Source organism: Muntiacus reevesi, chromosome 5, assembly GCF_963930625.1.
Source record: "Muntiacus reevesi chromosome 5, mMunRee1.1, whole genome shotgun sequence".
NCBI lineage: Eukaryota > Metazoa > Chordata > Mammalia > Artiodactyla > Cervidae > Muntiacus > Muntiacus reevesi.
Genome location: NC_089253.1, coordinates 110,035,650 through 110,059,762, shown reverse-complemented (window position 1 = coordinate 110,059,762; position 24,113 = coordinate 110,035,650). Strand labels below are relative to the sequence as shown.

The 24,113-nt window shown below is 42.7% G+C and overlaps 1 protein-coding gene across 1 annotated transcript in view; it reads right to left on the bottom strand.

The window, feature by feature from the left end:
• RGL1 (ral guanine nucleotide dissociation stimulator like 1) overlaps positions 1–24,113 on the bottom strand; it is a 270,929-nt gene that overhangs the window by 159,142 nt on the left and 87,674 nt on the right. The window contains exon 2 of the mRNA XM_065936188.1: positions 6,219–6,382. Within this exon, the coding sequence (XP_065792260.1) occupies positions 6,219–6,350 (132 nt within the window). The 5' untranslated portion in view covers positions 6,351–6,382. The remainder of the gene's footprint in view (positions 1–6,218; positions 6,383–24,113) is intronic.

Here is a 24,113-nt window from a genome sequence, read left to right as displayed (position 1 = left end):
GAGTTCGCTGGGCAAAGAGGAAGGAAGGGCACCCCCATCAGAGACTACAGCGTCCTGTGCAGATGCGCTGGGGCCACCAATGTCCCCGTATCAGAGTCCAAGTTTTTCAAGCATGCCAACCCTTTCCTTGGAGAAGGGAATGGCAACCCACGCCAGCATTCTTGACTGCAGAATCCCTTGGTCAGAAGAGTCTGGCAGTCTACAGTCCACAGGGTTGCACAGAGTCAGACACGACTTGGTGACTAAACAACAACAACATTTCCCTACCAGTGACCTCCTGTAAATCTCTACCTTTCTGAAATTTTCTCCATCTATAAAGGTTCCAGGGGAATTCCCTGCTGGTCCAGTAGTTAGGATTCTGCACTCTCACTGCGGAGGGCCCAGGTTCAACCCCTGCTTGGGGAACTAAGATCCCACAGTCCAGGCAGTGCAGCCCACCCCACCCCCACGCCTCCCCCCACCAAAAAAAAAAAAGATTACAAAAGATTATGTGTCTTGACATTCATAGGCCGGGGTTTCTCATCAAGTCAACCAGGTAAATTTCTCAAAGGTCAGGTCATAGGAGAAGAATTTATAGCAAAAGTTTTCCACTGTTTCCTCTCCTGGGTCCCTGAAAGAGGATGGGCCTTTGGACTAGCTACTCACTGCTGTGGCAAGCAGTACAGCTTCTCCCCAGATAGCCTACACTTGTAATCCAAGGACAAATTTAAATAAATACAGTTTCTTCTTCATATTTGTGCCCTCGAAGGGGAGATAAGCCTAAAGGACAGAAGACAATTCTTTCCCTTTCATGGGCACTATTTCGGTTTGTAAGCTCCTCTCCCCCAACCCCCTGCCTCTTTATTGCCTCATGCCAAGTTTGTCCTGACAATAATGGTGTTTTCAAGCGAATAAAAAGAGACCCTGAGGTTTACAGCGAGCACATTTTGGAAAACAATGAGCTGAAACAGAACTGTTTTGCACACTTTTTCTTGGGGAGCTTAGACCCACATGAACGCAAGCTCCATGAAGGAGTGGTTTCCAAGCCCTCAAGAAACCGGTCTTTTTCTTTCTTGCTCCCTTCCTTCCTTCCTCCCTCCCTCCTCTTCTTTTCCTCCCTCCCTTCCTAAATTCATTTGGGAGTTTTCTTTATTCTCTGTAGTAAAGTACAAAGAAATGTTTCCATCTAATATGACAGGCAGGGTTCATTCTAGGACGGGGAGCCAAAGGCATGTGCAGACTCAGTCGTGTCAGACTCTTTGCGACCCCATGGGCTGTAGCCCGCCAGGCTCTTCTGTCCATGGGATTTCCCAGGCAAAAATACTGAAGTGGGTTGCCATTTCGTCCTGCAGGGGATGTTCCTGACCCAGGGATTGAACCCACATCTTCTGCATTGGCAGGCAGATTCTTTACCACTAGCACCACCTGGGAAACTGGGAGCCAAAGAGAATGGGCTAAAGTGGTTGCAAATGTCTAACAGAGTTTTACGGGAGAAAGCTATGTATCAATTTTATCCTCCTAAAAGGCCCTGGCCTTTCCTCCTGCAAATGGTCACCTGAGCACCCAATCAGCAGATAGGATAACAGAAGGCTGAGAACCCAGCCTGCCCACAGCCTTCCAGGAAGACGTCCCTGAGGAGCACACTGCTGACTGGTATCGCCCCACCACACGCTCGGGGCAGAGAAGGAGGAACGGAGTGGGTCTGAAACACCCTTATCTGGACACTGCCCAGAATGATTTGTATATGTCAACACAGTGCTCTTTAGTTGGGGTTGGTTATTTTCCTCCTGGGAAGATCACCCATAGGAACCTCAGTGGGGGCCGTCTCATCAGAGTCAGGCAGCTGTGTCTACCAGTTCAAACCCAGCAGCTGTTTGAAAAAACACTGAAGGAATCCTGGAGTATTGGCCTTCCAGAACGTGGAAGGCAATCTGGAGTTCAGATGGCAGAGGTCAAAAAGCGACTGGTGTAAAACTGGCAGGCCGATAGGGTGTGACATTTTATACTCCTCTGTCCTTCACTGATTCATTCAATAATAAGAGAAGTCTACATCTATTGCTTATTATGTAGGAAGCACTGTTCTAAGCACTTTGCATGCACTTGGCTCTGGCAACAAGAGCCAATGGTTAAAAATAAGAAGATACAAGGTGGGAAGACTGGAGCTGAAGAGACTTCCCCGATGGTAGGTCTGTGTTCCGTGGTGATAGCAGGCTGTTTGGTGAACAGCATCTCAAGGGCAGAGGGAAACTTTGAGGTGATTCTGGTGGGCTTTAGTGTCCAAGGAAGCAACAGTAATTCAGGGAATGGGTGGAAATACCCAGGTTCCAAACAATCAGACTGTTTACACGTTGGGCCCCTATCAATAGCTTGGAGTATGTGGAACAGAATTCAGTTATGCAGGGAAAAAAAGAGCTATGACAAACTTAGCAGAGGTTTAGGGCTTCACTCAAACGGAGTGGAGTTAAGGGCAGGGTGCAGTCTCCATGAGATGTTGTGACGCTATGTGGGAAAACTGAGATGGAAACCCAGCCACACACACTGGGAAAAACATTTTGAGGAATAAAAGAAAGTTATGGCTCAATGGACACGTCATTGTTTATTCCCATGAGACACTGCCGAGCCAGGCTCTAAGAGAGCAAGACTGGGACCATTTATTACGCTGACGATGCCGACCTGGCCAGAATGAGTTGAAGTCTGGGAAGGGAAACCAAATGTAGAATCCAGGTGATTCAAACAATTTTGGTAGACAGCTTCATGAGAAGATAAGAGTATAAATGAAGAGAGACAAGCTTGAGTTTGAATCTTACTCTGCCACTTACCAGTTATATATCTTTGAGCATGCACCCTAACTTCTAATCCTCAAAATCCTTATGCAAAATATTCCTATGGGACTTCCCTGGTGGTTCAGGGGTGAAGAATCCCCTGCCAGTGCAGGGGACACGGGTTCAATCCCTGGTCCGGGAAGATTCTATATGCCTCAGGACAACTAAGCCTGTGTTCCACAACAAGAGAAGCCACTGCAATGAGAAGCCCATGCACCACAACAAGAGAGTGGACCCTGCTCACTGCAACCAGAGAAAGCCCAGGCGCAGCAATGGATACCCAGTGCAGCTAAAAAAAAAAAAAAAAAAGCAAGCTTCTATAAAAAATATCCCTATGACTGTGACAACTGAATATACTGCTGAATATAAAAGTGCCAAGGACAGTTCTGACACACAGTAGGTGCTTAACAAATGATACTTTCTCTCCCTCCCTTACAGACCCCTGTTGAATATTATTAATATTTTATTTCATTATTCCATTTCTCACTACTGATGATAACGTCTACCTTATTGATCTCAGTAAAAATACTTCAAACCATGTTTATATATTAACTTCCCAGGCAGGACATGTCTATCCCTTTGCCTCATATTAAAGTTTGTGGTAGAGAGAAAAAAGGAAGTCATTCAGAATCACAAAGAAGCCTAGTGCTATCTTTGAACCACATTCTTTAAGGTCAGCAAAGAGCTGGCTCTTCAGAGATGAATAAAATGCACACCCACTGCTTGTCCAAATAGTCATCCAGTTTCTCTCTCTCTCTCTCTCTTTTTTTTTAATTCTCTCTCTTCCTGTCCCTCAGATGAGAATGATTTAATCTCCAAAGTATGCGTGATGACACATACTATTTCTTCCTCCAGGAATGTGATGTTACAATATGAGGCCCCATTCCAGAACTGGATTGAGAGCAAGAGGTCATATGTCCAGTCTCCATACAGGCATTCACTAGCTGAATTTCACATAGAGAGCATCTCTGTTTCACAGCCACAGAGAATATTGCTTATCTTGGCAGGCTCCTCACAAACGTAAGACACAGCACAGATAAGAAGTGCACGATGAATGAGTCAGTGCAATTTCAATCAGGAAAGACCCAAACAAACAAACAAAATCCCACCACTGACTACGACCCAATGGCGAATGAAATAAATCACCTTTGTACCAGAGATGGCAGTAGTTTGGTTGCTGTTAACCTTTATAGAAACAACATGTTACTCTGAAGTCATGATCACATGGTCATGTAATTGCTATGAAAATGATTCATCAATCAACCATCAGGTATTTATTTCAACTGTGTACAGCAGTATGTGAGTGCTTTAGGGTTTCTAAGTGAAGTCTAAATAAAACTAATGGACGTGGTCTCAAGGACAGACAGCCTAGCTTGAAAGAGAGAATCACCATCATGAAAAAAGAATACCCCCAAACAATTCCCACTTGAGCACTGACTAGCCGAGTGTATACAGAGAAGGAGATCAAAGTGGCTGAAAGAGGTTTTGAAGTGTTCCAGGCCATCCTTCACATGTCTGACGGAGCAGGATTTCTAGAAAACAAATCTGTGTTACTACCCCTGCCTAAAACCCTTTACTGACTGCCCAAGGCCCACAAGACAATTCCTGAATTTCTGAGTGAAGTGTGTAAGTCTTCTCATTATTTGGTGCTTCTCAGCTTCATCTCTTGCCATTTCTCTTCTGCTGCAGATGCTCCCAACTGCAGGACGTCCTATTAATAACACTGCCCTTTACACAATTTTCCCTCTTCTGGGAATATTTGCTGGGGTTCCTCTTCTAAAATCCCTTCTGTTGGGTTAACTTCTACTTTTCCTTTAAGAATGAACTCAAGCCTTACTTCTTCACTGAGAAGCTTTCTTTCCCTGACACCCACACCTCCATGAGCATACTCACACCCATGCAGGATTAATGAGCCCTGCTGTAGGTTCTGAAAACACCTAGGGACATATTGATTACATACAACACTCATCACACTGCATTGCAATTATTTAACGCCGTTCTCCCACCTATTTCCCATTTTTTAGTATCAGCTTTGCGTGCATGCTCAGTCACTCGGTCGCGTCCAACTCTTTGCAACCATGGACTGTAGACTCCCAGGCTCCTCTGTCCATGGAATTATCCAGGCAAGAATACTGGAGTGGGTTGCCATGCCCTCCTCCAGGGGATCTTCTCGACCCAGGTCTCTTGTGTCTCCTGCACTGGCAGCCAAGTTCTTTACCACTAGCGCCACCTGGGAAGCCCTGAAATATGCATAAGGATGATAAACTCCAAATTTAGGATAGTGATTACCTTTGGGGAAGGAGGAAAGCAAATAGAATTGGGTGCCAGGGCCAGGACTAGCGTGAGTAAGCAAGGCACCTAGCATGCAAAATACAAGGATAGATTAACCTCCAAGTTTGTACAAGTGCAGGACACAAACCTGAGAGTGGGTACCTCCTGAAATTTAGTGCCCTCAGCACCTCCCTTTCTGATCCTAGTCTTGACCCTATTAAGGGACATACACAGAGACTTCAAACAGCTTTCGGCAGAGTTTTACTGCTTTAAGGAACAAAAAGCAAAACTCTGTTGTGCTAGTATTTCTATAGAATTTATAGTTTCTTCGTCTGGATTTCACATGCTTAAGACTATAGCTATTATACTACGTTCTTGGATTGGAATCATTACAAAATGCAGATATTAGAGATTTGGACACCCAACACAAGTGCTCTGAGGCCCTGGCATAATGATTTCTCATGAAAGATTATTTTCCTCTTAACAGAATAACCAACAGAAAGGCACGTGATCAAGGTTGGCAGTGAGGACCTCTCTCCCATTGTTTTGCATTTTGAGCAGAGAAATGTGAGAATGAGAGAGGAGAGACCAGTTTGGAAGTTATAGCAGGGGTAGGGCTCTGACTAGTTCCTGCTGACTTGGTTCCCGTCCTATTTCCAAACACAGTTCTCCAAATTCCCATCAGTTCTGCGAACCTCCCAATATCCTCCAATAATTTGCCAGTTTCTTTAGAGTCCATTCCTACTGCTTGCAACCAAGGAGCCCTAACTAATACTTAATCTCACGCTGTCAAAGAATGGATTTATATAATTCCACACGTGTTAGTTGATCCTGAGGAATCAATTTTCTCACCACAATTTGATTTCCCATGTATGTTTGGTAGGAGTCTACAAGGACAAATGCCTGTCTGCATGTTTTAAGTCCTATCTGTCAGGGCTACCGCCCTTGGCTGAATGAATCACTATGGAGTTATCAATGTCCAAGGGACATACCCCTGACTTCCTAGTCTCTAGCTGTGGTTAAGCCTATGGCCCCTGAATAAAAAATTGCCAAGTTGGGTTATGATAACAGCTGCGCTAAGAATGAGCATCTCAGATCTAAGAAAACCCATAAGTGCACCAACAGTGTCGCTTAGCGTTGTCTTACCTCCTCTGTCTTTAAAACTTCCCATATCCGAGCATGATCTTCCACCAGCCAGTGTCCTGTGTTTTCTACCTTGCTGGAAAGTTTGAGTTTAGACACCACATGTGCAGGCTCTCCCAAGGGCTTCTCCTCCATCTTGAAAGAGCCAGGCAGGAGGCATTACGGATCTGTAGGGACGAATAAAGTGGGATCCAGGTTAAAACATTACATAACAACAACAGCAACAAAGAGATGGCAGAGCAAGTTATCATGCCTGATCTGTGGATAGTGAGACCATCAAAAATGGTATCACAATAGACACTAAATTTTATGGCCACTTTTTATGTTTTAGCTATTCCTGATTGGCATTTTAATGCAGGCTTCTGGAGAAAGGGAAGCATTTTGATAACGGACGAAGTGATAAAACTTTAAAGCAAAGTAAAAAGTATCCTTCGCCTGTTCTATCTGCTTGTCACTTTGCTCTGGTCCCTCAGTAAAAGAGCTTGAAATGGGTGGATGTAAGATACACCTGGGCTTCCTGGGTGGCTCAGCATCCACCTGCCAGTGCAGGAGACATAAGAGAGGGTTCTAGCCCTGGGTCGAGAAGATCCCCTGAAAGAGGATTACTTCAGTAATCTTACCTGCAGAATCCCATGGACAAGGGGTCTGGTGGGCTACAGTCTATGGGGTTGCAAAGGGTCAAACTGAGCATTCAAAGACAAGCCTGAATGATGTTTTCGCATTTCCATGCCATGCCAGGCATGTGGGAAAAGCACTGGCTCTGGGGTCAGGAGTTTTACTCTTTAAACATCTACTGAATATTGTTTGTTCGCGTCTCCATGCGAGGCAGACACAAGTAATTCGGCAGTTTGGTTCTTAACCTTAAGAAGTTTGCTGTCTCCGGACAGAAAGGGTTGTAAACAAGTGGTCACCATACAGTGTGTTCACACCACGTGTGAAATGCCGCAGTAATCATGTTTCTAAACTGCAGCAGAAGCAAAGAGGAGGTTCTCCTTGATATTTATTAGCTGTGTTACCTTCTTGAACCTCAGTTTCATTAGCAGTCACTCTAGAGACAATATTTAAAAATTGATGCCAATTCTATAAAGTCTATTTCTTTGACAACATTCCACCTGTCACTGGTTTGTTCAGAATCATGCTATACCTGCCCAGCACCATACACTGCCCTAAGGAATCTCCTTACCCCTATTCACATTCCCGAGCCCATCCTTCTCAGAGTAATTTTTCTAAAAAGCAAATCTGACAATGATGTTCCACCTACCAAAATCTTTTCCCAGAGATTAAAGTCCAAATTCTGTAATATAACATCCAAGACCTCCTCTACCTTGCTCCTCCTACCAGGCCCGGCAGCCTCCTCAACCACACTGTCTCTGTTGTTTAAAGTGCTTATAGGGACTTCCCTGGTGACTCAGTGGTAAATACTCTGCCTTGCAATGCAGGGGACACAAGTTCGATCCTTGGTCCTGGAAGATTCCACATGCCGCAGAGCAACTAAGGCAATGAGCCGCAACTGCTGAGCCTGCGGGTCACAATTAGAGAGATCCCACAGGAGACAATGAAGATCCCGCATGCTACAACTAAGGCCCAGTGACACAGCTAAGTAAATAAAGTACTTGCATGCGTCTGACTCTTTTATAACCCCATGGACTGTAGCCCGCCAACCACCTCTGTTTATGGAATTCTCCAAGCAGGAATACTGGAGTGAGTTGCCATCCTACTCCAGGGGAATCTTCCTGATCCAGGGATCAACCCATGTCTTCTGCATTGGCAGGCAGATTCTTCACCACTGAGCCACCTGAGAAGCCCCAAATAAAGTGCTTATGGATCTCAAAAACATCCAGGATCTTTCAGCCTTTGTTTGCGTCACCTCCCCTCCACCCACTATGCCAAGAGAATAAAAACCCTTCCTCCTTTGTATCTCTCTGTATATACTCTGGACAGAACTCTACCATGTCACTTACAGCACTTTAAATTATTTGCTTTCAATTCTATTTCTACCTTTTGGTCTTTTAAGCATCTAAACACTAGAGATGATGTCATGTACAGAGTAAGTACTAAATATATGTTTGATGGATTCATTAATTCAGTAAGTCTTGAGAATCCAGTAAAACTAAGGCAGCAGATCTAATATACTCAAATAACAGATTACAAGTCAAGTTATCTTTTCTCTTTAACTTTTGTTGACTTAGTGGACTGTAAGCTCCTCATAGGAAAGAGTTAAGTCTAACATTCATCCTGCACCCCTAGGCAGTAACTCTGCAAGCAGCAATTGCTCATTAGCCAACAATAGAGTCATTTTCTTGGAAATGTCTTCAAGGAATTGAGCATGCCTGCAAACAACAGGTCTTAAGCTCACATAACCTACTACCCAAATAAAAGCAAATGAAAAATAGTACTGACGAACCTATTTGCAGGGAAGGAACAGAGACACAGGTGTAGAGAGCGGACTTGTGGACACAGTGGGGGAAGGGGAGGGTGCGATGAATTGAGAAAATAGCATTGACATATATACACGATCATGTGTGAAATAGCTAGCTAGAGGGAAGCTCCTCAGCCCAGCCTGGTGCCCTGTGAGGACCTTGAAAGGTGGGATGGCAGAGACGAGGGAGGCTGAAGAGGGAGGGCAGACATATATATAATTATAACTGATTCATATACCAGCAAAAACCAACACAATATTCTAAAGCAATTATCCTCCAGTCAAAAACTAAATTTAAAATAAAAGTAAATGGAAATGGCATTGATAAGCTGGGCAGGGGTAATAGGTCGGAAAATTCAAGAGAAGCGTCTTCTACAGCCAAGTTACTTCTCTACCTCACATGCTCCATCTGTGAGCCATGGAGAGCAAGCAATCTTCTGGCAGAGAGCAGTGCTGAGGAAAACTTAACCAAAACCATTGTGCAGTACTCAGAAGCATGAAGCACTCAATATACTCCCACTAGGAACCAGGAAACATAACCTTGACAATTAATGAACAAAGTTCTGAATGAACATAAATGATGCTGACACATACATGCAAGGAAATAAACAAAGGGGAGTCATCTGGGGGTTTCAGTTCCAAAAAAAGGAAATTAAAATAAACAGGCAAAATGGAAACAGGCCAAATTAGTAGGGAAGGAAATTCCATTGTTGTTATTGGAGATAATACTGTAAACAACAAATAATAAATCAGAACAAAGTGGAAAAACTACATCAGATGGTTTTGGGGCTGTCCTATTTGTATATCATGGAAAGGTACCTGGATAAACTAGACAGACTGCAGAACCTCAGGGGGAACAAAGGAACATGTGTAAATGTAACAGAGCCCAGTGACCCCATGGCTCTTACCCGACTGGCTGCCCACAGCTGCTGTCTCATCCCCACAGTGTAGGTGAAAGTTGGCATGTTTTCCGTATTGGAGACTGACCTGACTATTGCATACTGACTTCCTACAGACTGCCCCTTACCCTGTTTGGGAAGAAGTTGCAATTCTGAGTTTTAAACCATCCCAAGGTACTTGGGTACTGAGGATGGGTGCAGAGAGGCAGCCAGCTCTTACGAGGCTCTTCAAGCATTCTGAGATCTGCCACCCTCTCTGAGACGTGAGGCCTTTCCACCACGCTCAGTATATTTCCTCGCTCATATGCACAAAACGACCCTATGAATAACATAGATTGCACTTTCATTGCCCCCTAGTCACATTGCTAGGTATTTTTCACATTACAGTATGTCCCCTGAATACAAATCTTTAAGTTGTGAACTTGCAAAGATGCAAACTTTCACTCACATGTCCAATCACATAAGCTAGTTCACGCATCTGGGGTATATTGTCATGTGCGTACATCCTCTACAAGTGGCTGTTTTTGGGTATTTTGCTGTACAAAGTACTGACTTTATAGAGTGCAGTGGTACAGTAACTATTTCAAGTCCAGAATGTCTGCAAGCAAGTGTAAAAGCTGTGGTGATGTAGCTTGTACCGTACTATACATTTCAAGGTACCATACTGCAAGATTAAAAATGTTTTTCTTTATTTTTTATGCTTGTTTTTTATATATTATTTGTGTGAAAAGTATTATAAACCTATTACAGTACAATACTATATAGCCGATGTGTTAGATGTGTTACTTGGTTACCTAGGCTAACTTTGTTGGACTTACAAACAAATTGGACTTAACGAACACGTTCTCAGAACAGAACTCATTCATATGTTGGGGGCTTATTGTATCTCAAATCCACACAAAAATGCCTCAGGGTAAACATCACCATTTCACAGCAATGAAACATATGACTCAGAGAGATTAAGTCACTGCTAGAAAGTTGTACAGTTCCCAAGTTCACAGACTCTCTCCTAGGTCAGTTCAGAAGGGCTTCAACCCCTGGCCCCTACCTTTCACTGGTGGAATGAGACCTCCCTCTCACACCCCTTCCCCACGGACTAGAGTTGAAGTGTCACTGTCTTAGGTAACTGGTATAACAGTGTTCCTTGAGAGGTGGTCACATCTGATGAATCATGGGTAACAGTGGAATAGATAGAGGGAAGGGAAATATCATGAAAAAATAGACCATGCCATTTCCTTTTTATTTCCACCTTAACTTCTGACCAGGGCAGGCTTTATAGGTATGACCTATACAGTCACACATGGCCTTTACTCAGAACGACTCTAAGCCTGGTTGAATGCTCTGCTGTTGTTCACTTGCTAAGCTGTGTCTAATTCTTTGCAGCCCCACGGACTGCAACACACCAGGCTTCCCTGTCCTTCACTATCTCCCAGAGTTTTCTCAAACTCACGTCCGTTGATGTTATCTAACCATCTCATCCTCTGCTGCCTCCTTCTCCTCAATTTTTCCTAGCATCAGGGTATTTTCTAGTAAGTCAGCTCTTCACATCAGGTGGCCAAAGTGTTAGAGCTTCAGCTTCAGAATCATTCCTTCTGATGAACATTCAGGATTGATTTCCTTTACGATTGACTAGTTTGATCTCTGTGCAGTCCAAGAGACTCTCAAGAATCTTCTCTAGCACCACAGTTGGAAAGCATCAATTCCCTTCCCAGGTAGTACTAGTGGTAAAGAATCTGCCTGCCAATGCAGGAGACGCAAGAGACACGGGTTCAGTCCCTGGGTTGAGAAGATCCCTTGGAATAGGAAATGGCAACCCACTCCAGTATTCTTGCCTGGAGAATCCCATGGACAGAGGAGCTTGGCGGGCTACAGTTCATGGGGTCACAAAGAGTTGGACACGACTGAACACATAATCTTTCCTTTCAACGTTCTTTATGGTCCAACTGTCACATCTGCACATGATTACTGGGAAAACCATAGCTTTGACTATGTGGACCTTTGTCAGCAAAGTGATATGTCTGCTTTTTAACATGCTATCTAAGGTTGTCATAGCTCTCCTTCCAAGGAGCAAGCGTCTTTTAATCTCATGGCTGCATTTACTGTCTGCAATGATTCTGGAGCCCAAGAATATAAAATCTTTCACTGCTTCCAAATTTTCCCCTTCTATTTGCCATGAAGTGATGGGACCAGATGCCATGATCTTATTTTTTTTTTTTTAATGTTGAGTTTCAAGTAAGTGCTAGGGCACAATTTTACTGAAATCTATATTTACTTTATTAACCCCTATGCTGGAGTTTGATAAATCAATCAGTACTTCATTATTTGACATCCTACAATTGGAGAAGGCAATAGCAACCCACTCCAGTACTCTTGCCTGGAAAATCCCATGGATGGAGGAGCGTAGTAGGCTATACAGTCCATGGGGTCACAAAGAGTTGGACACGACTGAGTGACTTCATTTTCTTTCACTTTATGCTAGTAAATAATGTATGAGTTCTCTCTAAATGATTATCTTTTTCCTATGACCTCTCCTCTTCACATATTTTTGGAAGGAAAAAAAGTATTTAATATTCAGAACCTTACTGCAATGGTGTGGTGTTTGTTCTCTTTACCTGTTAGGGCCATGCTTTTCTTCTGCCCCTGCAGATTCCATCATTCATATCAATAATAAATATTTCTGTTTTACTCCCTTTATACACATAAACTCTTATTTCTCCCTGAAGAACTTTGATTTTTTTAACCCAGCTCAGATTTCTTCTAATTCTTGATAAAGTACGGCATTTGCCCTGTTCCAGTCTATTCCAGGATCACTTGTCTTCCTGCCATGTCTTTCTTCCTACTTTCTCTCATCCTTATGCCTCTTCCTAAAGAGTTGAGGTCTTGTTCAGATAAGACAAGTTTATCTTTATCTCCTACGATTTACAACTCTTCCACCTAAAAAGTTTATCTCTCAATGAGTCTGCCTCTTAGTTTTAATCAAAGATTTAGAATAGCATCATACAAAGAGCGCTGAAACTCCAGTCAGGAGATCTGGGTTCAAATTATTCACCCACAGTAATTCTCTACATGAACCCTGAGTAACTATTTCACTCCTCAGCCTGTTTCCTCCTCTTTAAAATAAATAGATAGGGGCTTCCCTGGTGGTCCAGTGGTTAAGAAACTGCTTTGCAATGTAGGGGACATGGGTTCGATCCCTGGTCAGGAAACTAAGATCCCACATGCTACATAGTAACTAAACCCACTGTACCCCAACTACAGTGCCCACGTGCTGCCACTACTAAAGCCCACGTGCTCCTGAGTCTGCACGCCACAACTACTGATGCTATCTGCCACAACTAGAGAGCCCATGCACTGCAAGTCAAAGATCCCGCATGATGCAACGGAAAACCAAAGCAGCCAAATAAAATAAAAATAAAGTGAATTGACAGACTACAAGGTCGCTGAGACTGCTTACAGAGACAAAACACTCACCTCCCCACAAATGTAGAAAGCAAAACTAATATGCATCGAATTGCTTTTCCAGTAGAGCTGAGCAATCTACACTACTAAACAAAATAGTGAAAAGTTGTGATTTCTTTTTTTTTTTAAAGTTGTGATTTCTGTGGGTCATTCACATATTGTTCACTGATTCCCACATTAGGCATGCATTAGTTATTCAGAAGTCAAAAAAGAGCATGAAGAGCACCCTGGTATTGACAGGTAGAACATCTGAATTTTTTCTACTCAGGAACAACCCCAAATTCTCAGTCACGTAGTCAACTGTAAGTTTGCTGAGGTTTTCTAAAGCTGGTGTTTGGGGGTGCTCACCAATGCTTAGCACCCAAATCTAAGGATGACTTGGTGGTAGATTTTTCTAATCATGATTGCTATCGAGGTATTTACAAATTGGGGGGATCCAAGAAGGTATTAAGATATAGCCTTCCCAATTGTGGGGGTGCATCACAGTGGTCTCACCAGTCTATGCCATTTGAAAAGAGAGAAAGCAGCAGCTGTCTGGAATCAGGGATTTCTGTGGGGAAATAGAGACTGGGGCACAGACAGACATCAGATGGAAATGTCTCCAGGAAGCCTGGCATAGCGAGAGCTCCCTAGGACTGGGAAAGGGGGCATGTTGAAACATTTCATAGCAATACTAAAAGTTATTTGTGTTTGAAGTGACAGTGTATGTCCATGTATTAGGAGGTAAACAGATCTTCATTATTTCTTCCTCTTTGGAATCTCAACAGCATTCTAGTCTGTATAAGGCAACTCACTTATATTCTGCATATTGCTTTCTTTTACTTTCCTTAGCTTAATCTGGTCTCCCCTGCTGGACTGCCAGTTTTTTTTTTTACAGCAAAACTGGACATAAATTTGTTATGCTGCTTCAACTTGTTTTTTTTAAAAAAGTTCAATCCTATTTTTTTAAAGTTTATTTTCTTTTCTTTCCATAAAAAAAAAAAAAATTCACTGGAGTCCAAGATTACACATTTACCATTATGATGTATTTTGGGACAAATGTCAATCATTGGGCAACCATTTCCAAAGGAATTTTAATTATGGACCGTGTCACTGAATACTGGGCAAAGTTGCACAATCCTCTGTGGAGTCAGGAGTGACTTTCTCTGACAGCAACTGTCTCTTGTTAAATGTAGAAAATTAAAGAAGTGCAAGGCCTCCCTTCTTCATTCAGACTGATATTTTTTTAAAGGCTGGTTCAACTGCATTTCAGAGTTTTTGTACTTTTCCCCTCTCACTGATAGTGTTTGGCAGAAGTTTTTAATGATAATTCAAAAAAAAAGAAAGAAGAAAGAAAACCCAGACTGAGTTTGTACTACCCTTATGAACTTCCCTTGAGAAATGTTGCTCTTTGCTCAGCAATTCCTGCTCAGCATGGAGAGAAAACACAAGGAAAACAGCTGGGCTCCCTTCCTGGTCTCCATTCAGCAGAGCCAGTCTGGAAGCAAATCTGCAAAGACAGACGTGGGGGAGGGAGAGGACACCCAGACAGAATGGAGGCTCCGATCACAAAGAGCCCTCCAGCATTCTAAGGGAGAGAGAGAAGTCTAAGGGACTGAACTGTTTACGGCCTGCATTTTTATAACAATAAAAAGCTCAGCGATGATGTCACTTGAAAGCTGAAAATGGGATAAAAGTGTAAGTCACGTGACTGTCCCAGGCTCCATGTTTCACAGTTCTGTGGACTCCAGCTTTAACTGGCTGAATGAGGGCCAAAACCATGAAGGGAGCATCACCCAGTTCAACAGTCCCGGGCTAACTGTTATCTTCAAGTTGAAGAAAGTTGAGCTGATTCATGTCAGAGCTATCTTTTAAGTCCCAACAATAACAACAACAGGGCTAACCAGCCCCACCACCACCACTATCACACTGAAGTCAGCATTCACCCTGCCAGGCCCTGGGTCTGCACTTTGTAAGCATCAGCTCAGCCTCAGACCAGGCTCCGGAGAAGCTCAGATCATGAGAGATGAACGAACTAGTCTGGGAGTTTCTCTCAAGCCGTCCTGACCCCAGAGCTGCATCCTCACCACGGCACTACGCTGCTTTGCTGTTGATCAGTCGCTCATGGTGTCTGACTCCTGCACTCCGGTGGACTGTAACCCACCAGGCTCCTCTGTTCCGGGGCTATCCCAGGCAAGAATACTGGAGTGGACTGCCATCTCCTTCTCCAGGGGATCTTCCCGACCCAGGGATCAAACCCGGGTCTCCTGCCATGGCAAGCAGATTCTTTACCACTAAGCGACCTGGGAACACTAACTACACGACTACTACCCCTTAATAGTCAAGGCTCCACTTAGCCCATGGAATTCTCCAGGCCAGAACACTGGAGTGGGCAGCCTTTCCCTTCTCCAGGGGATCTTCCCAACCCAGGGATCGAACTCAGGTCTCCCACATTGCAGGTGGATTCTTTACCAGCTGAACCACAAGGGAAGCCCACAAAATAACACCATATAAATGCTGAAAAATCTGAATTTCCAGGAATCGGAGTTCTTGAAAAGATTCAGAACAGAGCTTCTCACAAGAGGAATGTTAAATTTTGAAATGTTAGATTCAGGAAAGAAAATCCATGGAGAGTATCAGTTAATGCACAAAATCATTTAACTTCCAAATAGTTTGGCCTTTCCACATCTCAGGTTAAACAGTGATCTGTTCCCAATCTTTTACTTTACCAAAAACAGAAGTCTAATCTATTTAATTACAGTCACTTTCACTAGACCATAGGATAATGGCAGGTCCCGATGGGGGGAAATCTCTTTCAAGAAAACACTTCTGGGACAGGAATGTACAGTGAGCTGGCACTAGACCAATCCTTATCCTCTTTCTCAATCTCTAAGCAGCAAGGCCACCATGAGTTTTACATATAACATGTATTCTTAATTACAAGTCTTCTTTCATTAGATCAGATAACCTTGCCCCACTCTGATTAGTTTCACAAAGCAATGATTAAATCCAGTTAGTCCTGCTGAATACCCCAGACACCAATTTGCTAGACTAAGTGCTAGACTTTATATTCAGAGTAGCATCTTCATTTCCACCTAACTATTTTCTTCCTTCCTTGATCTTGACCTGTGAGATAGAAACAAATGCCCATAATGGAGCTAAGGCTAAACTAACAGGTTCAATATTCATCCCAATGCTGAAACTGAAGCTCCAATCCGTTGGCCACCTGATGCAAAGAGCCAACTTATTAGAAAAGACCCTGATGCTGGAAAAGATTGAAGGCAGGAGGAGAAGGGGACGACAGAGGGTGAGATGGTTGGATGGCATCACCAGCTCAGTGGACATGAATTTGAGCAAACTCCAGGAGATGGTGAAGGACAAGGAGGCCTGGCATGCTGCAGTTCACAGGATCACAAAGAGTCAGACATGACTGAGTGGCTGAACACAACAACAAATATTCATCTGGCATGGGAGAGGGAAGGACCTGTGTACCTTGTGTTAGGATGACTTCTACCAGTGGCCCACATTTTTACTTTCTTCTCAGCTTTCTTGGGCCTGCACCTGTGATGTAACATGCCCGACCTATCCTAGGTGCCACCAAAAACTCGGTGATCCTGATGCATACAGAGGCACAAAGACAAAGAAGGAGAAACTACTAGGGATGCTGCTTCTCGACTCGGACTCTCATCTAGATCTTGTGGGCTTATCCCTGGGTGACCTGTGTCACCTAGAGTGAACACAATAGAAAGTCAAAGCTATTTCTTATGGAATTTGGACACGAGCTTCCCAAAGGCTGGCACTTGCCATAGCACAGTGACATTTTCATCAGTAAACGCAGTTGCATTGGTCATGTTCCATGTGTATTAGAAAAGAGGTCATCATTATTTTCGATGATTTTCCAAATTTCCAATTGTTTCAAAGTCTCTTGTGTGTGTGCATGTTAAGTCATTTCATTTGTGTCCAACTCTTTAGGACCCCATGGACTATAGCCCACCAGGCTCCTCTGTTCACGCGATTCTCCAGGCAAGAATACTGGAGTGGGTTGCCACACCTTCCTCCAGGGGATCTTCCCAACCCAGGGACTGAACCTGCGTCTCTCACGTCTCCTGCGTTGGCAGGTGGGCTCCTTACCACTAGTGCCACCTGGGAAGCCCTCAGAGTCTCTTAGTGAACTTTTTTATAAAGACACTCCAACTTCTTTTATTTCTTCTTTTTCTTCTGCTTTTCACATCAGTTCATAGAGGATGCATCCTGGATTCATGTGTATCTTAGATGAGAATTTACCCTCCATAGCCCAAGAAGAATAGAACTCTCACATTATTTTGGAGTGAACCAAAAGATCTCAAGCCTAAATGAGGCCACTGAAAACCAAATTCCACTCTCAAATCTCAAGCAGGTTTCCAAGACGTATTGGAAAACTGCTTTGCATAGCAACAGAGTCAGGAATGTTTTCAACTCAGTCTGGAGGGAGGATCTTGCTGGGATATATGAAATAGTTACTGAATTAGAACCTACTTTTTTCTTTAAGATTGCAAAGATTCCTAGCAGGGCCAAGCCTGGATTTCTCATTAGGCCTTCAGAAAGCAGCGGCCATCCGTCACAGTCTTTTCAAAGGCTGCATCACATGGCTCGTGTACATCTGCAGGGCTTCTGTGTTTGATCCTAGATTATATTTTCACCAAGGTGAAGGGTTAGAGTTTTGATAGATGTGGCTGCAGTTTAATTGGCCCATTTTATCTGCCCCTTTCCCACACACATACAGTTTGTGATAGCAGAACTTACGAAATGTCTTCACTTTGATACCAAGAAATGAGGGGTGGAAGGAATGCAGGTTTGAACACTCGGTTAGGTTTCAGTTTTAGTTTTGGATTCAGTACGAAATCCACCGACGCATCTGTCTGAGGGGAAGAAGGATTATTTCGTTCTAGGTCACCATTTCATTCCAACTGGGTTGCAGTTTTTTTGGTTTTTTTTTTCTTCTCTTTTATTTTTTCCTTCTTCTGCTTTTACAGGACTTTTCACTTTCTCCATTCTTTTCATTGCCACAGCTTGACCTTGGCATTTCCAATAAACCAAAGTGGAAACTGAATGAAAGTCCATCTCGGATTCAGACCTCTTAGTCCAAAGAGCAATTGTGCCAATATTCAATTTAGCATCCCTGACTTCCTAGCTGAGGGAGTCAATGGGCCAAACTGACTTAACTGCAACTAGATGGCAAATTTCCAGGGACATGACAGTTAAGTTGCTTAAACCTCACCCCACAAGATACAATGCACAGGAGGGATGGGGAAGTCCTCAGCATTTTACTCATTTAGCCTAATCATTGTGCCAGGTGTGGATGAGGCAGGGAGAAATAAAGATAAAAAAGCATGTGTCCTCCTTTAGGCAGCTTCATGCTGGGAGTTCTTAATCTGAACCACTGGAAAGTTCACAACCATTCGAAGAGAAAGAGTTCTATTTTGAAACAATAGGTTAAGCACTAGAAGATAGATATATACAAGGGCATTACATTGAGAGCTTGGTGAGTCAAGTATGAATCCCCTACTCACCGAAGTTCAGAAAAGTGAAGTGAATCACCCAGGGTCAGACAGCGGAATTTGAAAGCAGATCTGTCTGACTGAGAGCAAAGCATACTTTTGCATACTATAATAACCTTTGGCCACGTGATGGGAAGAGCCGAATCATTGGAAAAAGACCCTGAAGCTGGGAAAGATTGAGGGCAGGAGGAGAAGGGGGTGACAAGGTATGAGATGGATGGATGGCATCACCAACTCAAAGCACGTGAGTTTGAGCAAACTCCAGGAGACAGTGAAGAGCAGGGAAGCCTGGCATGCTGCAGCCCATGTGGATGCAAAGAGTTGGATACTGCTTAGCTACTGAACAACGACAATGGCCTACGACAATTTTTACAGAATTGTGGCTATGTTAATTTGGCTCTGTAACATTAATGTTTAAAGAGAAACACTAACTCTTTACACTCCGGTAGAAGAAGGAAGGCCAAGAGGGTTATCTGAAATGTGTGCTTCCTTATCTACAAAGCTGAGAGCCTGTTTCTTCCTACCACCCTTCATGTCCCACTCTGCCAGCTCCTCTCCAATCCCAGATGCCTGTCACAACGTCCCCAGGCCTGCCCTTCCAGAGCTAAGTAAACATTTTTCCACTTTTTCTAAAAAATGGGAGAAGACAGAAGCCAAACTTTGACGTTGTTCATTCTCTCACTTCTTAGTCACATATGTACATTTTTGCTGCAAAAGTATGGTGATCTGTAAGCCTAATTATTTTTTAAGACTTTCTTTACAACGGCATATGGACCCTATTAGGGTACCCACTGATTTCTCTCTGCCGCTGCTCGGGAGGGTGATGGGTTTATGATTTACAGTTGAAGTGAATGCAGAGCTCAGGTTCATTGTTCCAATTCGATTATAGCTGACAGTGACTCGGGATACCAGAGATTTTTAATGATTACTAACATCATTATGGGCTGAAAAGTGACTTAAACACAAGTGCAGCTTTAGTGGGCTTAGAGTCACAGCTTCTATACACCTACTCCATTTCTCCAGTTTAGTCTGGACACAAAGTGTGGGGTTTTATTTTTTATCCACTTGTGCGCCCTAAAAAGGAATTCCAGGCTAGTTGCTTTTGTAAGTATAACACCATCCAGAGAATGAAATATTATGAAATCAGGTCTAAGTATCAATAATTTTAAAGTCTTACCTGAGAAATAAGTACATTAGTCAGCCTAGAAGTCTATCAATAGGCTGCCTAGGTGAAGGCTGATTAAATCCCTCTCCCCTCTGCTTCCTTGCCACAGACCTCCAGAGTTGTTTAGGTTTACTCCAGTTCCTATTGGACCAATTAGTCAAAAATAAGTTCTTTATTCTCCAAATTAGAATCTGGCAACACTCGCCTTCCATGTGCAACAGACTGGTCTCACACAGACAAAAAAAGAACTTGAAATAGAAAGGCAGGACTTTCAATACATTTGAGTAGCACTTTGGCACTGACATTAGTCTTAAATATAAGTGTCCCCAGTGCTTTAGTTTGAGTTATTGAGCCAAATTCCCTCACTCTCCTTTTCTCCATCATCTTAGAGAGAAGCGGTAGTGAAGTGAGACGAAAAGTCCTTAGTTGGTCCTCTCTGCTGGGACAAACCAGGCAAGGACCAGGTCCATTTGGGACTTCTACCAGAACCTCTGTCTCTTGGTCTTATCCAGTTTTTAGGGAGGAAATGCTTTGTAACATAGCGAAAGTTTGTGTCAAAATAGTTAAATCTTGCTTCATTTGAACTATAAAGAACTTCTAGGGCAATGCAACCACTGATGTAAAGAAAGTTTTACAACTATTGCTCAGAGTGGGTAATGACTTGCATACCTATTTCAGGGGAAAAAAAGAAAAACAGAAAGAAAGAGGAGAAAGGAAGGGTCTTAATCTTTCAACCAAGCCTGACAATGGCTCTTATACCCCAGTGGGTCTAAAATGAATTGCACACCCCTGACCTGCTACCTAAGACTACAGATTACAACTTGGATTTACATGTTTATTTCATCTCATCTGTTACACTTTATAGTACACACAAATGTTAGAACAATGCTGCATGTATACAAATGATAAATAATTGTACATATACTGGAGGACACTCCCCCTAAATTCAACCAAAACACTTTCAAAATCACTGCTTTCCACAAAAACAGCATCCACTGTCCATACTTCTTAACTCACTACAGAATTCTTCTCTTGCTCGTGGGTTTCCTGTATTCACTAATGGCAAGATGCAAGCTTTATTTAGGGGATACAAGCAAACTTTAACACATCGTGGAAGTGGACAGTCTCAGAGAACTGCAAAGTAAGGCAGAAGGCAAGAAACTTTTACAGGGTAAAGAATAAGAAGCAAGGAAAAGACAAATAAAAAATATAGCCAGCCATGTTTGGAGTGAGAAAGCCCAAAGTGAGCTTGGGGTCTGGTGTCTGGGGACTCGATGACTGAAGACAGTTACACTGCACCTCTGTTCTAGCAGAGCATTTACAAAGACGCAAAGTTATCTAACTTTTGGTTTGATGACATGGCACCTCAGGCAAAAGAGACTCCATCTTGGGTCTAGAGATTTATTTCAACACCATCCATCCAGACACCCAAGCTAGCGATCTCAGACTCATCCTCAACTGGTCCCTGTCACGAAGCTCCTTCCTCAAGGAGTCACAAAGGCCTACTGACTACCTCTTTAAAGACAGATCAGACCCTTCTGTGTGCGAGCCACCACCTTGATACATACTTTCACAATCTCTTGGTTGAACAACTGCAATAACCAAGTTGCTAGACCCTCTGCCCTTAACTCTGGCTAGTCATCCTTTACACCATCACCAGAGTAGACTTCCTAAAAACCTTTAATTCGATCACTGGCCTTCTTAGGAACCTGCAACAAGAATGCACCATTACAGCATAGAGTTCAAGGTTCTTAACACATTATGTCATGGTCCGACTGTACCCTGACTGACAAGTCATATATTCCCCTCTGCCCTGCTCCAATTCCCCAACTCCCTACATGGCTGGACTTCTCACATTCTCCAAACAGTGCTTTCATGCTTTTGTTGATGGACAACTCCTGCCCCAAATACTCTTCTTCCCCTCACCTTTTCTTTGTCTCTGTTAGAGCAGCTTAGCCTACACCCTTCCTAATACTTAACACCAATCACCTTCTGGAGCGCATACATGCCTGACACTGTAATTATCATACCCGATATGTACCATTACCTCATGGCCCCCTATTTGGATTCTCACTTATTTGTATGCTTTTATTATTTTATTTAAATTTTACTGACATATAATTGATTTGCAATGTTGCGTTTATTTTTTGCTGTAAAGTGACTCAGTTATGCATATAGTTATTCATTTTCATATTCCTTTCCATGTGGCTTATCTCAGGATACTGTGTACAGTTCCCTGTGCTATGCAGTAGAACCTTGCTGTTTATCCATCTTATATGTAATTGTTTGCATCTGCTAATCCCAAACTCCCAGTCCTCCTCTCCCCCATCTCTCTTGGCAACCACAAGTCTGTTCTCTATATCTGTAAATCTGTTTTTGTTATTACCTTTTAAATTTATTTTTAACTGGAGGATAATTGCTTTGTTCTGTGGGTTTCTGCTGTATAACAACATGAATGAGTCATGAGGGAAGGAGGAAGCAGCAGAGCCAGGATTCCCATCTATATCTGCATGGTACCAAAGCATTTGACCTTAACCACTGGGGATTTCATTTTAAAAACAAATGCAAACGTCACCTCCTGGTGATAAACCCATTGGGAAGTTGATTGCACATCCCATGTAAGTTGGTTGTATTTCTATTACAGCAATTCTAAGACTGTACTTTAGTTTGCATTGCAGTAGACTGTGAGTTCTTACAGGTCAAGGACCATTTACACTCACCTTTATATGCTGGGTACCTAGGACATGCATGTTCATGCTCAGTTGCTTGGTCATGTCTGACTCTTTGTGACCCCATGGACTGGAGCCCTGTCCATGGGGTTTTTCCAGGCAAGCATACTGGGGTGGGTTGCCCTTGCCTCCTCCAAGGGATCTTCCTGACCCAGGGATTGAATCTGTGTCTCCTGCATCTCCTCCATTGGCAGGTGGATTCTTTACCACTGAGCCGCCTGGGAAGCCCCACCTAGGCCATGCTGGCACATATAAGATGGTCAGTAAATATTTGTTGACTAAATCAACCCACAGATATCCTATCCTTCCTCATTTCTTATTTTTTCCCTCAACCCACTATGTTCCATCACAGTTTTAATATAAATGCTTTTGTCACAAGAACGCCTGACACAGTACCCAGTACAGAAAAGGCTTCATAAAATGGAGAAACTGTCCACACCTATGAAGTTTCCCTACACCGAGTCTAATACCTTGGTCCTCAAAAACAGAGCAAACGCTACACACAATGACAATTTTAATGGGGTACAATTAGTTTTCTCACCTTAAGGGTGCATTCAATGACTTTAGACAAATGTATTCACTCAGGTTATCAACACTAAAATCAAAATAATGAGCATTGCCATCACTCCAAAAGATTCTTGCCTCAGTCTTCTCCCCAGTTGATCTCACCCCATCACTGTATTCAGGGAGTCAGGCATATGCTTTCTGTAAATACATGGGACATTTTTTTCTTTTCTAGAGTTTCATTACACTGAATGTCATACAATGTCTGCACCTTTGTGTCTGACTTCTTTCACTTACTATACTTGTTTTGAGATTGATCCATGTTGTTGTGTCTTAGTAGTTTACTAATTTTAACGAATACCGTTCCATTGTTAAAGATTTCACTTGTACAATCATCCATTGGTGGACATTTGTGTTGTTCTCAGTTTGGATTCCATCAAATAAAAGTGAGAGGAATATTCATGAACAATTCTGTATGTGCACATATGACTTCATTTCTCTTGGATAAAGACCTAAGAGTGAACTGCTTGATCATATGGTAAATATATGTTTAACTGTATGAGAAACTGCCAAAACTCTTTCCCAAAGCGACCGTAAAATTTTACATTCCCATCAGCAGTGTATCAGAGTGCCAGGGGCGTTGTGTGCCAACAGCTGGTATTGTCGCTCATTTTAACTATATCTCCTCTAATGTTCTAATGGATGTGTAGTGATATCATGTGATGGTTTTAATTTTCAGTTCCTTAGTGATGAATGATGGGAAGATCTTTTCATGAATATATTGGCTGTCTATCATCTCTGGTGAAGAGTTTGTTCAGATTTGTCCATTTTTGTGCAGACTTATTGGTTCTACCAGTGTCACAAGAGGTTTTTTAAAATATATATATATATATATATATATTCTGGAAAGCTATCCTTTGTCAGATATATATTGATATTTTCTGCCAGTCTGGGGTTTGCCTTTGAATTTTCATTTTCTTACTAGTACATTATGATGAACAGAAGCTTTAAATTCTAATGTAGTCCAGTTCAAACATTTTATATTCATGCTTTTGTGTCTTAAGAAATTTTTTTTCTACCTGAAGGTTACAAAATTTATTCTAAAAGCTTTGTAGTTTTAGCATTTAGGGCTAAGATCCATCTCACGTTAATTTTAGTGTATGATAGAGGGTTGAGGTTCATTTTTTTCTATGTCGATAATACGTTG